We start from the raw sequence: 23,989 nt of genomic DNA, 5'->3' as shown, positions 1-23,989 counted from the left end.
CTGATGATGTGATGACGCCATGGCAATTTTTTTACGGAAAAGTTTTTTTAAGAAACTAAAATTCCAATTCATGGAGAAAAGTTTATGTGATTTATTATCCACCGCAATCAGTAATGTTTTAACATTATTTAAAAATTATTTAAAAATACCAACTTTGCGGCTTTTTTTCTCAAATCATTATAGAAGAAGGTACAGAAATTGGTGAATTAAAACTGTAAAATAGCACTAATCATTCACATGTAGCTCACATAAAGGCACCAGTCGGGTAAACTGATCCTTGGGTCACGACCGCGCCACCAGCGTTTCTATAGAAACGATGCCCCCTTCGCCAAAAATCCGTGCACACAAATCGTAAAAGTAGTGCAACCACTGCCGAAAACTCTTCTGTGTTTCAAAATCTAAGGGCTATATGAACTAAGTAGAACATCTAAACATGTCCAAAGGAAAGGCAAAGGAACTTCAGGTTAGTTTGTTTAATGATATAGCTTTATTTGCTCGCTCAATCAAGCTAGGATTTGCTTGAAGATAGTTGAAATGCAACGTGTTGGTACTCGGTATGGTTTTTCAAGCTGCTTTTAACTGTATGGATCTCTTTTAAAAAGTCAGTCATTTGTTACCATATGGATTTCAAGTATTTTTTTTCTAAAATGTGTATTTTTCAGGTTCATAATTTTACAATAAGTCTGTGTCAACAAATAAATTGATTATTGCTTGCTTGCCTACTGAGTAAATCAAACGCCGTGTTGGCGGGATCTTCCTCAACATGTCCCGTATTCAACCTTTATAATTTACCAAAAAATAGCCTTTATTTTTCGCTCACCCATGCCTAGCTAAAATGTAGCTCCCAAATCTCCTGTGAAGCTCTTTTCTTGTTGTAAGAAGTGTTTAACGTTATGATTCAACGACTGACTTCCCAACCAGCCACTGGAACGGTCCCAAAGTGGAAATCGTATGAAAAAAATATTCCAATATTGGGATTCAGTTACTTTAAAAACTCGCGCCTTTGTGAGAGTAAATGCATTCCTGTAGCACCAAGGAAGCGTAGATCTACGCTTGTGATAATCCCTTTTTGTGAATTCTGAAATGCGATACGAGGACGTGAGTCTTCAGATGAGGAACATTGTTTTGGTCTCTTCATGAGGAGGAGTGCTTTTTAATTCGTACTTGTCTGCTATGTTTTTTTAATACCGTCCAGCGAATTTACAAGGTTTTTAATATTTATTTGGCTAGACTTTGCCTGCTAAATATTAACCCTAGTAGGGGAGCGTGAATAAATTAGCGAACCCTAGAAACCTTCTATGTATACACATAGTATAATCCAAGATGGCGTACATCAAGAAAAACCCAGATGCGTTGAGACCGTTACAGGCAAGATAATTTAAAATAATTCGATTTCATCGTTTTATTTTTATTGTGTTGGCAATATGGCGTTTACTAATTTGATACTCTACATTTGTAAACCACAAAACAGCGAAGCTGCCCGCACCTCTCGTCCTCACTTATGTCCCTAGTGATACTGCATTTCTTGCCCTGCGTTTCTAAAGCAACGAATGTTTTACTCAATTGCAACAGCTGATGTGCATAGGGACTGGCCCCTAAGGGATTCAGACCCACTAAGATAAATTAAACTATAACTTGATTCAGCTCTCTTGATTTGTACCATGTGTTTTAACGCCAATATAAAAAATACTTGTGACTTTTTGGAAGCTTCAGAGAGTTGATGTGCAAAAATACAAAACATCTGCCTGAGAAGAATATTTAAGCTTTCAGTTGTAGGAGACAAATGTACTTTAAACTACAACCAGCCAAGTAATTCAGAAAAAAAATGTTCTTAAGTAATTCCAGAGATTCTTGTTACACCTAATGACAAAATACTAAATACTGAATAGAAAATATGAATCTTTTTTAATCTTTGAAAAGTGCAAGATTCCATGGAAATCGTGTGTGGTTTATACTTGGCCCAGGCTTCAGCAAAACCCAGTTAGGAAGCTTTCATTTTCAGTTCAATTTCAATTTCTTTTAGATTCAATTTTACCCATTTACGCTTACCCATGGTTACTGCAATTGTTTAGTAATGGCTGATTTACTGGTACCGATTTCGAGCAACTACGTTTGGCAAGTTAGGCCAAGATATTTTATTTGGTGTCCTCAACACCAAAAGATTTCCTTTAGGGATTTCCTTTATGTAAGGCCTAATTTTTATAGGGGGCAATAAGGGGTTTTATGTTATCTGTAATAAGACCAAAAATATGTTGTGAAATTTGTGAAAACAGAGACATTGAGGTTTTGACTGGTGAAATTATGTCTTTATGAACCGTGAAATTACAAAATTTATCTTGTGATTGGTTCCTGATTTTTTATTGCCTACCTTTCTTTTCCCTCAAAGACCAAAGCAGGGGCCTAACAAGTCGCAGCTTGTTAAATGCTCTGACTAGAAATCAGCCCAATAAATGGAGGCATATGTAAAGCTGCCAGAGATTTGAGCCCTGCATTGCAGGCATTTTTATTCAAGACCAAAACAGAATTTAGCCCTTCTAAGACTGCATTCTCTTATCTACACTTGATGATACATGTTTGTTTTTTAATGATGATTGCATCCTGTTTGCTACACAGGTTGAGGTCAAAAGTCAAGAGCAATGGGAAGAGTTGCTTGGAAAGGAAGGGCTCATAGGTACAGTTGTGAAACAGGATACAAACCAAAAGTCTAAATTGTCTTACTAGCGGGAACAAGCACATTAGACATTCTTCCCTGCAGAGGCAGATCTGGAACTCCAAATTAGGATGGATAGCAATCTCCATAATGCATTTGTCATTTTTATTAGATTTTACAATTTTACAATTGTGAGCTCTATTACATTTTTAATCATTTATTGCATCTTACTATATTGTACTATATGTTATGGACTGCTAGCAGGGAACTGTGGAGTAGGACATAATGAAATCTAGATTTTATACTGTAGCTGTCAACTCTTATCCCTAATAAATTTTGTGCTCGATTTGTCTCAAAAAGAGCATACCCTCACATTTTTGTGTACTTAATTGTTGAAATGTACCACTATATTTTGCCCTAACATTTTTTTTACTTAGTTTTTTTGTGCTTGCTGGATGATGTGGTCCTCTGCCTTGTCTATCTTAGGAACAGTACTGTACATCCATATTTTAACCCTGAAGAAGTCTTATTAAAGACGAAAATTTGGCAGAGTAGATTTCCAGTTTTTGGTGTATTGTATTCATTGTTCTGGTACGAGATCGCGACAGTTTGGGCTTTTTTATTCTATTCATATTTTAACCAATGTATTTTTGTCTACATAGTTGTTGATGCTTACTCTGAATGGTGTGGTCCATGCAAGGCAATCATAAGCTCCTTAAAGAGGTTGAAGAATGAGATTGGAGATGACCTTCTTATTTTTGCTATGGTAAGCTAGTCTGCCTATGACTTCTTATACAATAATCTGGTCTTCCTGGTGTTCATTTTTCTACAGTAGCTGGCTCATTTTGCAAGTAATAGGAGTGTCGTCAATGGCAATGTTGGTGTCAGGTGTGAGCACAACCAGATCAACATCCTGCAACCACATCACGATTTTCGCATTGCAACTCTTAATGTTGGAACGATTAGAGGAAGAAGATATGAGGTAGTAGAGACCATCTCGAGGAGAATGATTGATTACTGTTGTTTACAAGAGACAAGTTGGTAGTTTAAGGTTTAGTTCTGCTCGGATGATTGCGGGTAAAGACGCCAAGTTCTTCTGGTCTGGTAATGACAAAGGCACTGGTGGTTTTGGTATCTTGCTTGCTGAGAAGTAGGTGGAACATGTTTTGGAGGTCAAACGCATCTCAGACCTAATCTGTGCCATTAAGATCAATGTTGGTTTCACCATTCTGACCATTTTCTCTATTTATGCCCCTAGTAGGGGTGGATGACGAAGCTAAGTGAAGGGGGTGAGACTGCTTGACTTTGCAGTGGCTAATGATCTTGTCCTAACCAACTCCATGTTTCAGAAAAGGACAAGCCATGTTACATATCAGTCTGGAGGTGCATCTGCACACTAAAGGTTGATTACATTCTAACCAGAAGAAACAACTTTAGACATGCCACTAATACTTAAGTTGTCCCAAATGAAGATTCAAGTTCCTAAATATAGTAAAAGCTGGGTTAGATTCAGCAGATGCACAGACAGATTCAATTGAAGACACCTGGCAGTCACTAAAAGGGTCCCTAATGGGTACAAGTGAAAAGATCTGTGGATCACAAAGAAAGGTAATTGGAGAAACAAGACTTGGTTGTGGGATGACTCCCTTAGTTTGGCCATTGATAAGAAAAGAAGTTTGTGGAAAGTTTGGAAGAAGGGCGGCAGCAAACAAGATTATCTGACTGCTAAACGTACTGCAAAGAGCATAGTTTATACCGCCACATGGAGAGCAGAGACCAGTAAATTTGAAATCCTTGAAAATGATGACAAGAAAATGTTTCACATTGTCAAGCAAATGAAGAAGGAGCGCAAGGATGTTGTGGGTGAATGTTGCATTAAAGACGATCAGGGGAACATCTCACTCATTGTCAATGCTAAGAAAATTGTGTGGAGAGAGCACTACAATCGTCTGCTGAATGTTGAGTTTCCATGGTCCCATGATGACCTACCTCCTGCTGGCCCAGTCAAGGGGCCTCCAATCCTGGTAACATCTGATATGGTGGCAAGGAAAGGGTATAAAATGAAACAGGGCAAAGCGGCAGGTCCCTGTGGTGTCGTGGCTGAGATGGTTAAGGCCTCTGATGAAGTCAGCATCCCCCTCCTGGCCAGCCTCACAAATGCCATCATTGTTGAGAAGAGGATTTTTGTATGGAGGGATGCCTTAAGGAATCTGCATGACCCTCATGTGAACCCCATGCGCCATCACACCTGCCAATAGGTGGACTCTGATGTTAAATGGATAGTGAGAGAGTGAGTGCATAGCGAAAATTTGGCATGTGTAGGCATCAATTGTAAATAGCTTTTATAGGAAAGCAGGTTTGACATTGAACATACCCATGCTTTTGAACTCACTTTGATATTGCTTTATGCTTCAATACTCATAGGCTGAGACAGACAGCATTGATTCTTTGGAGAAATACAGAATGAGAAGCCAACCAACTTTTCTTTTCTATGCTGTAAGTATTGCATGGATCCAAAACCTTATTTGGCTTTATTTTCCCTCATACTTTTTAATATTTTCTAGGCTGGAACACTGGTGAATGTCATCAGAGGATGTCACTGTCCAAAGCTTTTAAAAACAATCAGGAAAGAGCTGGATCATGAACACAAGGTTTTGGAAGGAAATGCTGAAAGAGTTCCAGTGAGTATGAACTAAACAAAATGAGTTTCCAATACTATTAGAGCACATATAGTTTAAGAGCTTATGTTACTAGTTGTAGAAAGGTGGTTGGTTGTGCTGATGTCCCGGTTTGTTGTGCAATTCAGGCACATGCCCCATTTTAAGCACCCACATGCCCTGTGAGTCATTCACAAGGCTGAGTGAAATCTCCATAGAACCTAAAAGGTTTTTAGAGTACGGTTTGCAGCATAATTGTATCAAACTGCCAGTTATAATGTAGCTGATTAGCTGATGAAAATGTTTGTTTCTTTTAATTCCCTTAGTTTGTGGATGAGGAGGTGGAGAAGGTTGTAAAGGAAGAGAAGAAGGAAGAAATCACTCCTGAAGAAGAAGAGGAGGAGATAGGTAAAACTCATGACTGTCACAAAGTTTTGAATGAACTGAACTTTATAGTTCAGTGGATGTCCTGTGGGTGTCTCAGAATCTTATTCTTTTCCTTTTTAGTTGCATTGGAATCTTGCTAATTTCTTAGCAAGGCCGTATGGAAACATACTGAACTTACATTCAACTTTAGAGGAGGACAAGGTCTTAGTGGATATAGATCTTTGTCTTTACTTCGTATTAATCTTGATCTTGAATTCTGGAGAAATTTACATTAATAATTTGTAATTTTCTCCCTATAAATTTTGGATATTTATATGTAAAAAATTTGGCTCCACAAGTACCACATATTTTATCATCATCACTTATCATCCTCTGTTTTAGTTGCTGAAGAGATGTTAAAGAGGGTTAGAAGCAGCCAGTTAGCTGTTAAACAGGAAGGTAGAGGCAAGTGTAGGAAGTAAATTCAAAGTAGACATACATGGTGGGCAGATAGCACAATATATAGCGCTCTTTATTGCCAAAACAGAAAGAATAAGTATACAGTAGTATAAAAGTATTTTCAGCAAAACACAGATCAAATGGTACACTTATATAGACAGAAGAAAAATTTGTATAGAATTATAAACAATAATATAACTCATAAAGTACTTACTTGAAAATCCAAAGAAAAGAGGGGTTAAAAGCTGTAGATTGTTTCTTGACAAAGTAGTCTAAAACAGCATGTCCTCTAGTGGTTCCCCTTTTGTATTTATGGTATTGTATGTATTATTTCCAGTCCATTTACCCAAGCAAGTGACCGTGGCTGTTATCAAACCTGATGCTGTCAAGGCAGGCCTGGTTGAAGAAATCATCAGGAAGGTAAGACCAGTAGATTAAAATATTTTTTCTAGTTTAATAACTGACTCCAGATACTTTTTCTTCTAATAAGGCTTTGTGCAAATCCATTGTGTTGTCTTGGGAAGCATGCAGCATTCCTTAGTTAAAGTTTTACTGTTTTAAATCTATTATGTTAATGTTATTTGGTGCTAGTCTGGTTGGAAAATGCTGTACCCAGTTTTACTGTTTTAAACCCATTCTGCGCAATGTTATGAGGAGCTAGCGCGAGAGAGGTTAGAAAGTGCTGTACCATAGTCTCCATAGTTCCACCGGTTCATTAGCCAAAGCAAGATAAAGTTTGTTTGGCTTTGAGTGGGTCTTGGATCGTCTAGTAACCAGGATAAAGATGTTGCCAAATATATTGAGAGCGGATTTTATACCAACACTTCGTTGTTCTTTTGTGCAATTTGTTTATTCGAAAGATCAGTGTCTGTAGCAAGGGGATCTCACCCCCTACTAACTGATTATTGCTTAAGGTTGAGGAGGCTGGTATTGAAGTTCTGAAGATGGAGGAAAGAACGCTGACTAGGGAAGAAGCTGCAGAGTTCTACAAACAACACGAAGGCACTGAGCACTTTGACCAGCTAGTGGAATTCATGTCGAGGTTGGCGTTTGATTTTTTGTCAATAAATGGAATCTCATATAAGTAGAACTATGAATGTCAATGTAGACATTGATACTTAAAAGGTTTTATGATTAAATATTATACCTGTTATATTTCTAGTGGCCCTCTCATGACATTGGCATTGAGTAAAGCCGGAGAGACCCCAGAAGCCCTGGAAGGTGTCATTGATAACTTCAGGGAACTGATAGGACCAAAGGATGTCAATGTGGCAAAGGAGGAAGCACCAAACAGGTTTGCATCATTTCACAAGAACTTATCTTACTCTCTCATGCCTCGACCTAATGAATTGCTGTTTTCCCTTAGCTTGAGAGCAATGTATGGAACTGACACTGTCATGAATGCTGTACATGGTTGTGATTCAAATGAAAGTGCTGCGAGGTGAGACTCTTTAAATTAAGAAAAAAACTCCTTCTGACACTTTTTAGAAAGCCCTCTATATTGAACAATATTGTAGAGACACTGGAAAGCAGGGACAAAGATATAAGGAAAGTTCTGACCTGTGTACCTAAAGAATATGGGAAGCCATTTGAAAGATAGGTGCTCATCTCACGTGAAAATTCATTATTTATACCACACACATTCATATATTTATACCACAGGGAGCTGGCATTCTTCTTCCCAGACTTTGCAGCACCAACGGTCGCCAACAAGCGAAAGAAGAGACAACTTCAAAGAACACTGGCTCTTATCAGGCCTGATGCCCTGCGAAGTAGGAGAGGTAAGAATTGTATGGGATGTATTTAGTTTTCTTCTTTTTCATTCTACATGATTTTTCTGCAACTAAGAGTTGTGGTTGTTGATAAGGTAGCTATTGCCTTTTCAAGCTTCGAGTCGCACCCTGTATCATACCAGTATTATGGTGTTGAAAAGCTACAGTATTCTTGTTTCACCGCAACGAATCCTGCCTTCAATTAACTGTATCTTTTCTTTCATTCTTTTCTTACAGAGTCCATCATGTCTAAAATACAGGAGGCTGGATTTGAGATTGCAATGTCTAAGGAGATGCACCTGACTCGTGAACAGGCGGAAGAGTTCTATTCTGAACACAAAGACCAGGAGTTCTTTGATACTCTTGTCACTAATATGAGCAGGTATTCCCCCTTCCCTATCATGTCCCTTGTTTTATCACGCTCTGTAGATATGGCTTATTGTATGTTTGCAAGTAACTTGTGGGGGACTTACCTGGACTAATCTTGCCAACAATAACTAACCACTGGCACAGTAAAAAAGTCAAGATTTTGCTAGTTTTGACGTGCTTTTAGCTTGTCATCGATGAAAGGGCCCTTTAACTTAAACTGTTAAAGGGCACTTAAACGGTAAACTGTGATTTTAGTGTTATTTTGGCAATCTCAAAAACAGTCAAAATCGCGCGGAATAATTAGAATTACTCTCAAGTCATTTGATATTTCAGACAGAGCGGATGGAAATGGATTGAATCTAGTACTTTTAGGTTTTGGAAGTGTCTGTACCTTTACTCAAATCTTGAAATTGCATAATACCAAAACCCAGATCCTTCGGATTAAATCCCCTATAAGGAAAACTGGTTCATTTCTATTTATTGCACTTGGACGAAGTAAGAAAAAGATTTTACTTTGTTTTGTTACACATTTTTTTGTATATTATTAAACTTTCTTAGAACAAGGGTGCGTGTCCCTTTAGTCTCTAACTGTTTTAACATCGAGGGCTGTAATAAGTCGCACTAAAAATGTATTCAGCCACACACTTATCTCTTTTTTCGAATTCGATTTTAACAAGCGTGTTTCCTAGGGGCGTGTTTTCGTGTGTGGGACGTAAGACAGAACACTCCTAGGCTTTCAAGGATGATCAAAAAGTTGGCTAAAAAGCCAATGTTTTTCTCCTTTGGGTGAGTTGCTATTAAAATTCAATGTTGTTTACAGTGGACCCATGATGGCCCTGTGCTTGGCCAGAGAGGACGCTATAGAGGGGTGGAGAGGTATGCTCGGGCCCAAGGAGGTTGAGAAAGCGAAGGACGAGGCACCTGAAAGGTAAGCAAGCCATGACCGTCAGCTACGCAAGTATGGAAAATGAGGAAACAAACCATCCCACACCAAACTCAGTGCAGGAGATTTTAAGTGAAACGTTGAGTAACAAATTGACGACCACTTAAGAAATTCGGTATTTTCTCCATTTCCAAGCCTTTTGTATAACCTGGCTGGAATGATTTTGGTAAAAGAACGTGAGGTAATTATACTCTCTGAAATACGGAAGTCTTGGGTGGTGTATTAAGGGTACAAATGAGCAGTAGATAAATAGCATCGTCATCCGGTGCCCTATTGATCGCGATGTCCTACACTCAAAAAGATGTATAACACAAATTAATGATAGTGATCCACTCACATATATCCAAAGCCTGCACTATCACAATTTTAATTCTTCTTGAGAACCATTTACATTCCTCTTCGTACCCCTGTTGTAACTAATACTATTGGGAGGTGTGAAGCTAGAGTGAAATATGTGAGAAACATCTGGTGCAAAAAACTGTTACCTTCATCATACATTTTCTCACCATTGTGATGTGAAACCTGATGTGAAAATGGTGTCAAATAAAATGATATGCCTGATCTGTCAAATAGATGAGAACTTCAAAATGTGTTGTTTCCTACATATTTTACAACAGTTTCACACCATTTGCCCGTGGTTCCCTTAAGTCTGTTAACAACAATTTTGATTTTGCAGTATGTTAACAACTAATTACTGCACTCCGACTTACAATTTAACCAGGTTTTCTGTCCCAAAATGCTTTGAATTGCATGCTTGCACAACTTCTACTGCAAAGTGCACACTAGCGTAGCGTATATGCCTCAATAATGCAGATTTTATATGTAGTGTTAGGTTTCATACTAGCCCATCAAATAGACCACGTCATACAAAGAAATCAAATGACAAAACCATGCATTCTTGTTCTTGAGTCACTTTGAAAATGATTAGTTTTTTTTAAAGTTTTAGTGGGGTCTGAGGTCGATCTCTTTTGATGTGGAATGACCTACCTAACCTTCATAAAGTCATACTTATGAACATCTTTCAACTAATGCACATGAAATCCAGTCGTTCCCTGCTCTAACCTGCATCGCAGCCGAGCCGCAGGTTATCTATGTTCCAAGGTTTCTTCTTATTTGTATTCCGTGGTCTTTCCAGTGAATTTGTGCTGATAGTTTTCTCTTGTAGTTTATCTGGAGAAGATGGGGGTCAGGGTATTACAAGGTAGCTGTTCACTTGATTTATATTTGAGCAGTGTAACACATTCCCTTTTCTATCACGTTAGAAAAGCTCGCCTGAGAAGTAGACAGAACATTATCCGCGAGTACACACTTCCAATCTGTCTAACTAAAATCATCCTTGACGCAGAGAAAAACTTCTTTGTATCTTAAAAGTATCGCCGTCAATTTGAGCAAGTTGCAGGCAATAACAAAACCATGTTACATTGTATTCTTAATTTCTATGCTGGTTCTTAGATGATCTTGCATGCGGAGGGTTTTTATGTTAAACTTAAAAAGCATGGCTGTTATTGATAAGACGTTCCTGTAGAACCACGTATTGCCGTTATCACATTAGAAACCTTTTAGCGGCCACTGAGTACCATTTAGTTGTGTAGCAGATAAACTATCAATTTCGCCAGTTAATTTTCCATTGATATTTTTAGGTATTTAAATACAATAACAACATAATGGTAAAACGTCTCCATAATTTACTATAATAGGATAGCAATGTCACAAATATAAAGCAGCTAAGTATATAATGCACTTCTTTTAATTCGTTGAGGAAAATATCTAGATGCACAAAAGTGATGCGGCCAGAACAAAATAAAACGGCTTTTGTCACTAGAATATAAGTAAAAATAAACAAAACAAGTACTTAAATAGCATCAGCTAAAAAGGCGATTTGCGTGGGCAAATCGTTTGCTTATTTCCAAGTACGAATGTGCTTTTCTCTACTGCACTATACTAATGAAATTCTGGTTGTCTCAGTCTACGAGCTCAGTTCCAAGTTGAGGATAGCCCTATAAACCCGCTCCATGGCTCTGATACAGCGGAAAATGCCGAGAAAGAGATTCAGAAGTTCTTCCCCATGCAAAGTACAGTCGCTGTCATCAAACCTGAGGTTGAGCCTGATCAGAGAGGTAAGGGGTCACGCTCTCATCTTGTTACCTGATCAGAGAGGTCGGGGTGGTGCATCCATCTTGTTGAACAATCAGAGAGGTATGGGGTGATGCTCTCATCTTGTTACCTGATCAGAGAGGTAAGGGATGGCGCTCTCATCTTGTTGCCTGGTGAGAGGTAAGGGGTGGCGCTCTAATCTTATTACCTGATCAGAGAGGTAAGATTTGGTGCTCCAATATTGTTGCCTGGTCAGAGGAGTAAGGGATAACTCTCTCATCTTGTTGCCTGATGAGAGAGGTAAGGGATGGTGCCCGCATCTTGTAGAGCTCCATATGCACTCCTGGATGTTTACGGATGTGCTTAATCAACTGAAATATTAACCTTGCCTATAAAGTTTATTACCACTTGGCGTAGCCATCAAAATGCCCTAGACGCGTCATTTAACCAGAGGAATTAATATAGTCCCCTCCTCTCCCCCAAAAAACTGTTTTTCTCTTTTAAGTAATCTCTATTAACACTTCTCCCTAGCACACCCTGAATTGACAACCGGTTTTTGGGGACCACTTTGACTCATTGCTTACTATCTTTGCAGAACTCATAAAACAGCGCATCAAAGAAGCAGGATTCAAGATACAACTGCAAAAAGAAGTGACCTTATCTAAAGAGCTTGCATCTCAATTCTATCACGAGCATGAGGGCAAAGATTTCTTTGAGGGCCTCACCGACTACATGTCAAGGTGCTATAAGCTAACTTCTATTATGTTGAATATGAACATGCAAAACGTGGGGCATGCTAACACCTTTTCAAAGGCTGAGCATTTTAGTACAGCATAAAGGCATCTCAAAGCGGCTGGTTACAACTTTATCTTGACCGCGACTGTATTCCACGAGCACATCAGAGCGTAAAAATCTTATTTTGAATATATGTCAGTGGAAAACAGAAAGAAAAACGTTAAATAGGCGGATTTCACATAACGTTTGATAATAGACTGATCAGAGTTGACACCCTTTTCCCGTTTCCAGTGGACCAACCATGTTTATGGTTCTGTCGAAAGAGGACGCTGTCAGTGGATGGAGGTCGCTGATGGGTCCAGTAGACCCAGAACAGGCCAAGGAGATGGCCCCAGAATCGTAAGCTACTCCAATATTTATTTCAGATAACTTCATTTGGACGATTGGCTTTACAATCATTTGGGGCTAGATCCACATGTATGATAAGACGCAGTCATGCTTTAGTTTTACACTATCCATTGTAATTTAGAAAGGGCATTATTTAGTGATGTTTGGTATTTTCAGGATACGTGCTGCGCTTGGCAAAGATGTTATGAAGAATGTAGTACATGGTCCTTCAGATCCCGAGAAAGCTGGAAAGGTCATCAAAGAGTTCTTTCCTGAGGCCAAGATACTACCTGATGGCACTGTCAAAAGTAAGTTTATTAGGTCAAATATACTCATCATATCAGTCAGACCATGGAAAATCGATATAAACCTATGCTTTCGTCTTGTTTTAATGTTGTTCTTCTTACGTATGTCATACTTGCGTTCTCATTGTACAGCACCATCACCATCACCTCAACCACCTGCTGAAGAACTTGTGGAAGGTAAGGATTTAATTAAATTCTTAGTACAAGTGTGACTCTAAAACCACCGCTTGTAGCCTTCTGAACAAGAGGTGTATCATTAGAGGTAGACCACCTGCTGAAGAACTTGTGGAAGGTTAGGATTTCATTATATTCTGAGTACAAGTGTGACTCTATAACGCCGCTTACAGTAAGTAGGGCTCAAAAGGCATGTTAAACGACTCTTTACTTAGGAATTTTAAAAACCCAACCTGTACTACTGATGAACAAGAGAAGTAGATCATTTTAGCATGGTGTAGACATCGCTTGCTAAGCAGGCTCAACTTCCTGCCAAGAAATAAGGATGGGACAGCTTGTCAGAACTTAGCTGTGTTTAAAGTGTATCTAAATAAACGCCTAAAATGCCAAGATGTCTCATTGAAACACTTCAAGTTTAAGGTAGTCAGCAGGCCACGAGGAAAATCCATAAAGGTGCCATCAGTGAGCCACAGTGGATGGTATCTTTTTCCCTTACTTAAAAGTAAATGCTATACTTATCTTGGCTTTCCCTTCACTTCATCAGAGAAGTTCAATGATCCAGTGGGCTTAGGGACTGGTGCTGTGTCAGATGAAGCATTCAGTGCATCTTCAGTTCTTGATGAAGGCCACATAGCAGCACTTGCTCGACTAAATGTCACTCCAGATGGGGACCTCAAAGGTGGATGGGCCGCAAAGGATTCTGATGACACCCAGTGGCTTCAAGTGGATCTTGGCAAAGTCTACAGAATATGTCAAGTTGGCACACAAGGAGAGAGTGGAGAGAGCACTTCTCATGTCAAGACATACACAATGTCGTACAGCAGGGATGGCCAGAATGTCCTGAGTTATGGTGACAAAGAGCAACAGGTATTACACAGCCTCGCTCTTCAGTTAGTTGTCTCAACCTTGTGCTGCACGAATTTCATTATCAAATCACAAGGGATTTAGAATGAGCTCCTAAATGAACGTTAACCACATTTTGAAATGTAACCATACATTGGAATGCTTACATTGTGGATTTGAAATGCTATGTGCTTCTTTCTCCTGTTGCAGAGTGCGTAGCTGCTATGGATTCCAGTGAGAGGTCACCAATGTGCCAAATGTGTATAAATGAGTATCAGTAAACATTTTCCATCTCCATTCCAGGTATTTGAAGGAAATTCTGACCAAGATACTGTTGTAATCAATGACCTTGTACAACCTCTGCTGACCCAACATATAAGGATCTGTCCTAAAACATGGAATGAACAGATTGCTCTAAGAGCTGAATTCTATGGTGTTGATGCCGGTAAGTATATACAGTACACCTACCTTTTTATACTTCAGCAGTGGACATCAAGTTTGATGCCCCCCCCCCCCCCCCACCCGACATGACAGAATTTCTCTCACATTCTTTGTAACTCCTCCCTCCAACATCCCCCTGCTCCTTCATTGTGATACATTTCCACCCTTAAAAACTGTGCTAGATAGTCATTAGAAAAACTTCCCACTTGCAGAGAAATTTACTGAACCTTGCGGAGTGGAATCAGGGAGTTTACCAGATGCTGCATTGTCGGCCTCGTCAGAGTTGGATGACAACCATGCTGCCTGTCGAGGACGTCTTAATAGTAAGATAGAGGATGACAAGCAAGCATCATGGGCAGCCAAGGAGAATGACGAGAACCAGTGGCTGCAGGTGAACCTTGGCCAGGAATGGGAGGTGACAAAGGTGTCAACCCAAGGCAAAGGTGGCGAGTCATCGCATCATGTCACTAGCTATACCCTGTCATTCAGTACTGATGGCCAGGAATTCCAGGTGTACAAGGAAGGTGGTGAAGATAAGGTAAAGCTTGTTGTACCTGACTTTGCTGCCTATAGACTAATGACAACTGAAAATCGTTGTGAATTTCCTCACAGACTAACCTCCTAGAGTAATCTGCCTTCTCTGCTAGCCATAGCTTACCCTTCTAGAGTAACTCTGCATTCTCTGTTGACAGGTGTTTCAGGGAAACACGGATCAGGAAAGCGTGGTCTCAAACTGGCTCTGCTTACCAACCTGTGCAACCCATGTCCGGCTGCATCCTAAGACTTGGAATGAACATATTGCACTTAGACTGGAAGTCTGTGGCCATCCAAAAGGTATTTTTTATATTTTAATCGTAATTAAGAATTTTATAAGATTAACCCAGTTTCATTGCTATTGTTGTATATAATATTTTAAGTATTTTTATAAATAATTTGAGTTTAACTATGAACTTATAAACTCTTTATCATCTAATTTTGTATTTTATCACTACACTAGGTGAACAGCATTTGGTGCTGATTGTCAATAATGATAAATATGGATTAAATTTTATATAATTTAAATTTATTTTTTTAATAATTAGGCAGTACCACCTTATTGCAAGATTGGTGATTTGTTTTTGTCTTTTTTTATTGTAATCCAACATTTTTTACATCTAGTTAGATTAAACTTGCTCAAACTTGATTTGCATATAAGAAGCATACTTGTATAACAAATCACTTGTTTGACAAGAGCTAATGATTGAATATGTGATCATTATTTGTTTGACAAGGCCTCATGTTTGAATATGACTAATCTATTTGTTATCACTATTTGTTGGACAAGCCTTCATGTTTGGTTATGTGAAAAAAATATATCAATTATGTTCGGTCAGTTTTCTTGCAGTTTGGTATGATTTGTAAATAAATTGTAACTAACAAATGCAATGCTAAACCTGGTGACTAAGCATAATATAATGTTCCCACTTTTGTTACTACTCTTCCTTTTCTGTGGTAAAATAAGCTTCTATAACCTTGTAATTGCTTTGTAAATCCTTAAATATTAACCATATAATCCACAAGCTGCTGATTTGACCATCTGAAGCACTCACAGGGTGAGTAACTTCAAGACTTGATATTTTAATTATTATTCACTAAAAGAACAGAAACAAATAACACAAAACCACTAAATTAGAAACTATTTTTAATTTTTTTGTTAACAAATGTTTTATTTATGATAAATGCTGATCAGGTTTTAGCATATAGAGTACCTGTTGTGCAGCGTTTGTGAGAAGCCTACCAAGCACCTTCACCATGCACACTACCAATACTTACACTAAGTAATCTGAGTTTATAACATTAATCCATAAAACAATAAACCAAATATCACACTATTTTTAATTTTTACAATAACTTGAATTCCATTACTCCTCTTACTACAGCAGCATCAATAGCAAGCGCGGCAGAGCCGACACAGGAAGAAACTCCCCAAGAAACACCAGGAGATCAGTCAACAGAACAGGGAAATCCAGAGGTTGTAGAAACTCCCCCTGCTACTGCTGAGGAACCACAGCAAGGGTTACCAGCACCTGCTTCACAAGAAGACAGCCAAGCACAGCCAACAGAAACCAAACCAGAAGGTGCTGAAGACAATCCAGAAAATGCAGAAAAGCCAGGTGAGGTTTCTAAAGAGAGTGAACCTGAGGGGGATGCCAAACCTTCTGAGGGTGGAGCGGCAGACGGAGAGACTGCTGATCAAGGTGACATGGCCACAGAAGCACCAGAAGGGGAGCCGGAGAAGCAAGGTGAGACTGCAACAGAAACACTAGAAGGGGAGCCAGAGAAGCAAGGTGAGACTGCAACAGAAACACCAGAAGGGGAGCCGGAGAAGCAAGGTGAAACTGCCACAGAAACACTAGAAGGGGAGCCGGAGAAGCAAGGTGAGACTGCAACAGAAACACCAGAAGGGGAGCCGGAGAAGCAAGGTGAAACTGCAACAGAAACACCAGAAGAGGAGCCAGAACCTGACACTGGTGACTTAGTTGGTCAAGCACAGGAGGGAGGTGAAGCTGCAGAGGTGCAACCTGACAAAGCAGAAGAGGGACAGGAGGGTGGGGAATCCAAGCCTGCAGATGGGGAAGCAGCTGCAAGTGAAGAGACCAAGCCCGAGGGGGAAGGAGGTGAGGAGGCTAAGCCAGCTGAAGGGGAAGGGGGGCAGTAAAAATCAAGTGTTTATTTTATTGTGCTCTGATTCACATGTTTTTGACATTTCCCCTTTCAAATTAAATGAACAAAGATCATTGTCATATTTAGATAGCACTTCAGATGTAAATATTTTACGTGTAGTGAATTATACTTTAGTTGCAATTGAGCAGTGTTCCATGTAAATATTTCTCTCATGCAAGCCATGCACTGTACATTGATAGGAAAAAGGTTTCTTAAATAAAGCAAATCAAATATAGCATGTAACATGACTGTCATGTTTTATTATCTGTGGCTGGGTTCGCCTCAGGTGAGGAAGGTTCGCCCTTACTTTCAGTCTCATCATTTGATTGTCCACTTGATGGGAAAGATATAAGGTGTAACATGACTGTCATTTTTTGTTGTCTGTGGCTTGGTTTGCTTCAGATGTAGGTTCACCCTTTATAGCCTCATCATTAATTTGTCCACTCGATGGGTAAGCTGCAACAAAGGCACAGGATCGACAACATAACCTCACATGTTAGACTAGTGATATACAGGTACATCCATAGATATCTTTCATACTTCAGAGGACATCCTCTATTTTCCCAAAATTAGAAAATTAGTCATAATATTTCATTAGCAGGCACACTGAATTGTTGACTGGATACATGATAGCCTCCCCTATGTCTCTCAGCTTTAAAAAAACCAAGAGTGAATAGAAATAACTACAGGGGTTTCCTGTGGTGAACAGATATCCTTGATAACGGGGAAGAGGACAATACCAAAAACTGAAAAGAAGAGCTTGTGACTTTATTACTTGTTCCCAGCTCCTTGCCTCAGAGCCTTGCGGCATGATACCCTAATAGTCTTGTTTATTAGGCTTTCTGCTGCTTTTTGGGCAAAAGCATTACCTGCCAAGGAGGCTAGAGAGCCTACAAACACAGGATTTGCTCTGGGGAGGGGAGGGAGGTGCAGTCATAGGTATCTTATGGAAAGTACTGGACGATCTTTCAATTAGAAATAACCCACTTTTTGTAGCCGAGAGGAATCGTTCCTCATGCTGCATCTCCCCTAGGTTTGCACCTGGGATGTGATATTTTTTAAACTTTAGGGTAGACTTAGTGCAGCATCAAAAATACATTTGGATGAACCAAGAAGGGAATGGAGAGGTACAAAGGATTTTGGTTGTAAAAACTTAATACACTTTACACAGATCTCTGTTGGTAGCCTAGGAATCCTTTTCTTTTTTAGGGGGGTTAAACATCAATTGTGCAAAACTTTGGCCCCATTGCTTGCAAGCCTAGTTGGGAACCCGATACCATCAACTTAATCCCTACATATCCAAGGACATAATTTCCTACCTGATACCACCTACTTAATCCCTACATATCCCAGGACATAATCTCTTACCTGAAACCATCCACTTAATCCCTACATAACCCATCTCCTACCAGACCATCCACTTAATCCCTACATATCCCAGAACATAATCACCTACCTGAGACCATCCACTTAATCCCTACATATCCCAGGACATAATCGCCTACCTGAAACCATCCACTTAATCCCTACATAACCCATCTACCAGACCATCCACTTAATCCCTACATATCCCAGGACATAATTTCCTACCTGATACCATCCACTTAATCCCTACATATCCCAGAAGCATGACTATAACAGCCATAACTGCAACCCTGCAATGATAAACAACTTTTCTAGTGATGGTGGCACGGATAGAAAAAATAATTTAGTTTCAAGACATGTGGATATCAATGTCAATAGTTTCCTTCAAAGGTCCCCTAGCCCCCAATTTGCCCCGCCAACTTTTGAGTTCTGATTCCCATACCATCATCATCATCATGTTTTTATCAGTAAATAATTAGTAATTATTAGCGATAGTGTACTCAATAAAAATAGCGAGGAAGATGCAGTGATGTGCGTGCTATTCTGGACTTTACAAAGGCAGGACACGTAAGACAACTAGTTAGAGGTGAGTTTAGTAGATATAATTATAGTGGTTTGAGAATCAGTTAGATGAGCAAACATTTGACAAACAACAGTCCTTATTCTTATTACTGTCCATATTCAACAGGATCAAATATAACTGAATTCGTGGGCCCTTTCACCACCTAAATTGTACCTCTTTTCAGCAGTTTTCAAAGAATTGAATCTATTCTCTGAGTGGGCCCATTCAGTGTTAATTGCAGGCTTGGGATTTGCTTCAGATTCTGTAACCTTTTCATTCGCTTCTCCTTCTTCAAGGAGTTCTTTTATGTTTAGGACTTTAGCGTCTCGTGGCTTCTTTTTCCTATATTTGTGATACCATTGACCGCAAATAATGTTCGTTGTTGGTCTAATCAGTGCTATGCAGGCTTTATGTGTTCGCAAAGATTTCCGTAACAACACGGTCGCCATTTTTGTTTTCGAAATATTGCGCTTTGTTATCGACTGGCATTTTATGTTCGATATCCACTCGTCCAATCTTGCGTGACTAGAAAACTCGGTTGGCGCATGAAACTTAGTGATGTACCGCTGATAAGGTAGACTAGCTGAGGCTCATTTCAAGAGCCGATTCCCGAACTCAACAACTATTGCAAAAGCCTCATTAACATTTTGATCCTTTGCCACGAATCCTATGCCAGCATTTACAAGAGCGTTGGTTTCGCATGCAAGATTCCTCGTTTCTGCCTCTAAATTCCGCGGGGTTTTATTTTTTGCGTGTTATTTTTCTACAAGAACTGCACAAGCTGTTGGTAAGAACTAGAAGTAAACACAATCTTCGGCTCAAATTTCGTGACCCGACCATGGAAGGGTTGGTCGAGATGTTTTGACAACCGCTGTTAGTATGAGATTCGCCGGCTACTTCCTCTCTTTTAGAAATCCTGATTTATTTTCTGGGGATTCGAATAACACGGATCCGGTTTTCGTTTGGACGTTTAATCATAGTGAATGAATGAAACGAGTGTAAATTGAAAAAAAGTTATTCCATCACCGATTATAAAATCACTGAGTTAACCCTACAGACTACAAAAGATCTAAGTTTTGGACATAGTAAAACATATATAAAACATTTTATATACTACATTGATCCTGGATCAATTCAGCATGATGTGAGTTTTTTGGTATTTCTAAGGAAATTTTTAACCGTTATACCTATCTTTTTCATATCCAGGAAAGATGAAGAAGAAACCCATTGTTATACATGGCCCAAGCGGAAGTGGAAAAAGCACCCTTGTCAAACGCCTGATGAAGGAATACCCTGACACATTTGGTTTCAGTGTCTCTCGTATGTACAAAGTTCATTTCTATATTTTGTACCCTTACCAAGGGTATATTATGGGGAGAGGGAGGGGGGGGGGGGGTGGCCAAAATATGTGTTCCTTACACTCATACATTGGGGGGAACCCTTTAAAAAATACTCTAGCCAGACTACTTTTTATTGTGCTAGAATCTCAATTTTGTTTATAAGTAGAATTGCACTTCTATGGTAATTTAAATAAAAATATACCAAATCCCATAAAAAAATCATATAAAATTTTTTAAAAATAAATATAAAAATTAGCTTTTAATTGAAACCAATACACATTAAAAACGCAACACATGCATTTTGATGTTTTTTTGTTTATACTCAGTGTTAAATGACCTAATCTTTCATGATTGTGTTTTTTCAGACACAACAAGACAACCTAGACCTGGTGAAATAAATGGAAAAGGTATAAAAAAGGGAATTTGGACCTGATAAATAAATATATATATATATATATAAAGGGGGGGGGGGGGGAGAGAATAACTACCATTTTATTACTGATAATACTTTTTGTTTTTAGACTATAATTTTACCGAAAGAGGAATAATGGAGAAAGCAATAGAGAATGGAGAATTTTTAGAATTTGCTGAATATAATCAAAATCTTTATGGCACAAGGTGAGTTTATTTACCATTATTTGTTTGTTTAAGAAGTTGTTCATTCCCTTCGCAAATGCTCTGAGTACAAATTTAGAGTAATGCTAGCAAGAGAGTATGATAGCAAGAGAGAATGTTATGTTCAAAGTAAATACAAAGAAGTTAAAAAAAAGAAACAAACAGAAAGTATTTTAGATTTTAGGTAAGAGGTGTATATTTTATGGTTAGAACCCTCAAGTTATGAACTTCTTGACTTTAGACTCTAAGATATGATGATTATACCCAAATTGGGGGAACAAATCCTCCCTCTACTATAGTGCTTTCATCAGGCTACCCTCAACCACTGGCAACAAGTTTGCCCAGAAAGCACAGAAAAGGCTACTCAGGACTTCTGTGGTGGCACAAGGAGCTGAACTATTCTGAACTATTCTGCATTTATCACTGTGCCCCCCCTTAACATAATAATTTGTTTATCACAGGAACCTATTCAAATTCATTACCAGTTTTCTAATGATTGAAGATGCCTGTGAAGAAGGCATCCATCTGTCCATTTGTCCAGAAATAATGATGTGATTAATTTTGACAAGTATTCATTCCCTTAGTAAAAAGGCAGTCCAGGATGTAATACATGTTGGTAAAGTCTGCATCCTCGACATTGATGTACAGGTAATAATGACAAATTCAGAATCCTAATGTCTTTTTATCAATGTACAACCTTAGTAGTACAACTAAGGCAGAAAATGTTCACACTTCAAGCCTGATTTTGTTTGTTAAACAACTGCAGGGTGTAAAAAATGTGAAGAAAGCTGAAATGAAATGTCTGTATATATTTGCAAAGCCACCAAGCTTAGAAGAGCTGGTAAGGATTTAAGTTTGATGTTTTAGTATTTGAAGGCAAAAAGTGCACTCATCTTGAATATCCAAGGGGTTTGACTGAAATGCTAAGCATATGACTACTAGTGGAATAAATTTATTATGTTAAAATTTAAAATTCAAGCTTTTAAACCATGGAATTTTGATACAGTATTAAAGGTCCCTATTAGTGAGCTGCACTGTGTTCTCAAAACAAGGTGGCAAAAGCTTGTCTCTCAAGAATGAAGTCCACTCCCCACATTAGGTTTATATACTAGAGTTCTAATATTTACAAAGCTTTACAGAATATGGGAAATTACCCCTTCCTCTTCATAAATCTGGATATAGCTCTGTTATAAATTATTTCTTGATGTTTATTATATCTCATAAAATAGGAAAATAGGCTACGTGGCCGTGGCACTGAAACTGATGACACTTTGCGGCAGAGATTGGAAATAGCCAAGAGCGAATTAGCATATGGTGAGTATTGTTGTCCCTCTTGGTTGTGAAGTATAGTCATTGACAATGTGTCATTGACACTGTTATGAATTTTAGTTTTAAATATTATACAATATATAATACAGTAAAAACCTGCGTGTAAGAACCTAGTTATTTAAGAACATATAGGCAGAAATTTTGGATTTTTATACACCAAAATATAAGAACCTACTAAGCCAAAAAATCAAAAGGTTCTTATATGATGGGTTACTCTATATAAAAGTGAAACAAATTTTGTTGCTTTGAAATATAAAATAGCAAAATTTACTTAAGATTTACTGAGATATACAGTAGGATATCTCTTTTAGCCAAGTGGCTATGTATTCAGTCACACTGAATACATAGTAATATGATACTCCTACTGTTGATTAACCAAATTGGGAAAAAATTAATAAGAACCTATGTTTCCTTAATTCTTTATAAGTGTTTTTGAATGACCTGGAATTTTGCTTAAAATTTATTAGAGGCTTCAGGGGTTTCATTAGGCCACGGCGTCCGGCGGAAGTGCTGGCTATTCTCCACTGATGAGCGCCGGCCCTTTTTTTTAAAAAAGTCGACTGAGGTTTTATTTAAACTAAAAAGATAAAATAACTTCCACCCCCTACTTATCAATCTCCATCACCTACTCTGAAAGTTAGCGAAAGCCTTGGGCTTATCCTACTGTTGAAAGGTTGTGTGAATGTTGTGTCAGTGTAGGCCTGTAGCTAGGGGGTTCTGGTGGTTTGGAAAAACCACCCAACTTGACTTGAACCATGGAAGGCCCTTTAAAATTAAGGAAAATGTAGAGATTCAACAAACTTGGTGGAGATACTGTACCTAAAACAAAGGTCTGCTAAATGGCCAAATGACTCCCTCTCCCCCTACCTGCTATCTTGCTATGATACGCTAGCTATGAATCTGCAGAACTTCCTCTTGCGTTAATCATTGCACAGTCCATATAATAAATGTGTAAGCTTGATAAAACCTGGGTACTGTGGGCCATTGATAGATTTTTCTGTTTTACTTGCCAACCAGGGGAAGAACCAGGCAATGCAGACTATACAATCATAAATGATGACCTTGACAAAGCATATACCGAGTTTAAAGACATCATAAGCAAGGTAAGGTTCATCGTGGATAGGGGGCTTATCAGGTCAAAATCAGATGAGACATCACTGGTTCTTTCCTCGTTTTTGCCGACCAGAAATGAATTTGCTCCCTTTTGGGGAACTTACATATCTTAAAATGGATAAAAGTAGTAGGCAAGCAAATCCACGCCTGACCATTGCTCATTCCTTGACAGGAGATCGTGCCATTGTGATGTCACTACGTCCTATGCAGAATTTGTTCACATGAAGTCAGCCTTCTTCTCATGACTGACTACCACAAAAAAACACAATTCTCTGCTGTGAGGCATTTAGTCTGGCAAGCGCTTGATGGACAGAATCACCATGTTTCTGCTGTACTTTTAATTGTTAATAACTAGTGATATCCATGCATGAGAGCATGTTATTAGCGTCTCTTTCTTGTAATTTTCATACATTTTTATTGGAAATATCTCATATATTTATGCCTTTACTCGATTAATATTTAAACTTTTTGACAATGGTATATATAAGCTTTTAATCTATAATCTATTAAGCTTTTTATTTCTATGCAATTATTGAAATATTTAAGATAATTTTAAGAGAAAGCTAGAATTCTGTGCAAACATCTCGTTATTTGGATTACATGTTTTAGGGCCTTCACGTAATTTCAGAAATCCAATTTTGCAAATAAAACGCTCAAGATGCCTGTAGAGGAGTCATGCTGAAACATCCAAATTGTACATTTGTTTTTTGTTCAATGCCCCTGATACAAGAAAATATATGTTGTCAATTGAAGCTGTATCCAACTTA

General features: G+C 38.6%; 2 protein-coding genes across 8 annotated transcripts; one reads left to right on the top strand and one right to left on the bottom strand.

The window, feature by feature from the left end:
• The first annotated feature begins 306 nt into the window (after nucleotides 1–306).
• LOC5514046 (thioredoxin domain-containing protein 3 homolog) lies at nucleotides 307–23,989 on the top strand. Of its 7 annotated transcripts, none has more exons than XM_032383616.2 (33): nucleotides 307–463; nucleotides 2,614–2,671; nucleotides 3,313–3,416; nucleotides 5,075–5,146; nucleotides 5,215–5,331; nucleotides 5,634–5,715; nucleotides 6,076–6,138; nucleotides 6,470–6,552; nucleotides 7,047–7,174; nucleotides 7,295–7,426; nucleotides 7,499–7,573; nucleotides 7,795–7,913; nucleotides 8,142–8,286; nucleotides 9,094–9,201; nucleotides 10,382–10,417; nucleotides 11,182–11,333; nucleotides 11,906–12,050; nucleotides 12,337–12,444; nucleotides 12,610–12,740; nucleotides 12,870–12,914; nucleotides 13,456–13,778; nucleotides 14,058–14,199; nucleotides 14,408–14,733; nucleotides 14,888–15,029; nucleotides 16,115–16,852; nucleotides 20,032–20,145; nucleotides 20,531–20,572; nucleotides 20,687–20,783; nucleotides 21,365–21,428; nucleotides 21,547–21,621; nucleotides 22,010–22,094; nucleotides 23,127–23,212; nucleotides 23,395–23,989. In XM_032383616.2, exons 1-33 carry the CDS (start codon nucleotides 434–436, stop codon nucleotides 23,410–23,412), a joined length of 4,185 nt encoding a protein of 1,394 aa, XP_032239507.2. In that variant the 5' UTR covers nucleotides 307–433; the 3' UTR covers nucleotides 23,413–23,989. The 7 variants fall into 7 exon arrangements, with proteins under 7 accessions (XP_032239507.2, XP_048579216.1, XP_048579212.1 ...); XM_048723255.1 differs by lacking the exon at nucleotides 307–463 and adding an exon at nucleotides 1,086–1,368 and having other exon boundaries at nucleotides 6,076–6,132; XM_032383615.2 differs by lacking the exon at nucleotides 307–463 and adding an exon at nucleotides 1,086–1,368.
• On the bottom strand, nucleotides 16,891–19,341 carry LOC116619162. The gene is made up of 3 exons (XM_032383621.2): nucleotides 19,000–19,341; nucleotides 18,489–18,553; nucleotides 16,891–17,354 (listed from the first exon to the last, which is right to left on the bottom strand). The coding sequence occupies exons 1-3, from the start codon at nucleotides 19,272–19,274 to the stop codon at nucleotides 17,266–17,268; spliced, it is 429 nt and encodes a 142-aa protein (XP_032239512.2). The 5' UTR covers nucleotides 19,275–19,341; the 3' UTR covers nucleotides 16,891–17,265.

This window comes from Nematostella vectensis, chromosome 2 (genome assembly GCF_932526225.1).
Source record: "Nematostella vectensis chromosome 2, jaNemVect1.1, whole genome shotgun sequence".
In the NCBI taxonomy this organism is placed as follows: domain Eukaryota; kingdom Metazoa; phylum Cnidaria; class Anthozoa; order Actiniaria; family Edwardsiidae; genus Nematostella; species Nematostella vectensis.
Note: the sequence above shows the minus strand (reverse complement) of the source record. Positions and strands in the feature narration are given on the sequence as shown.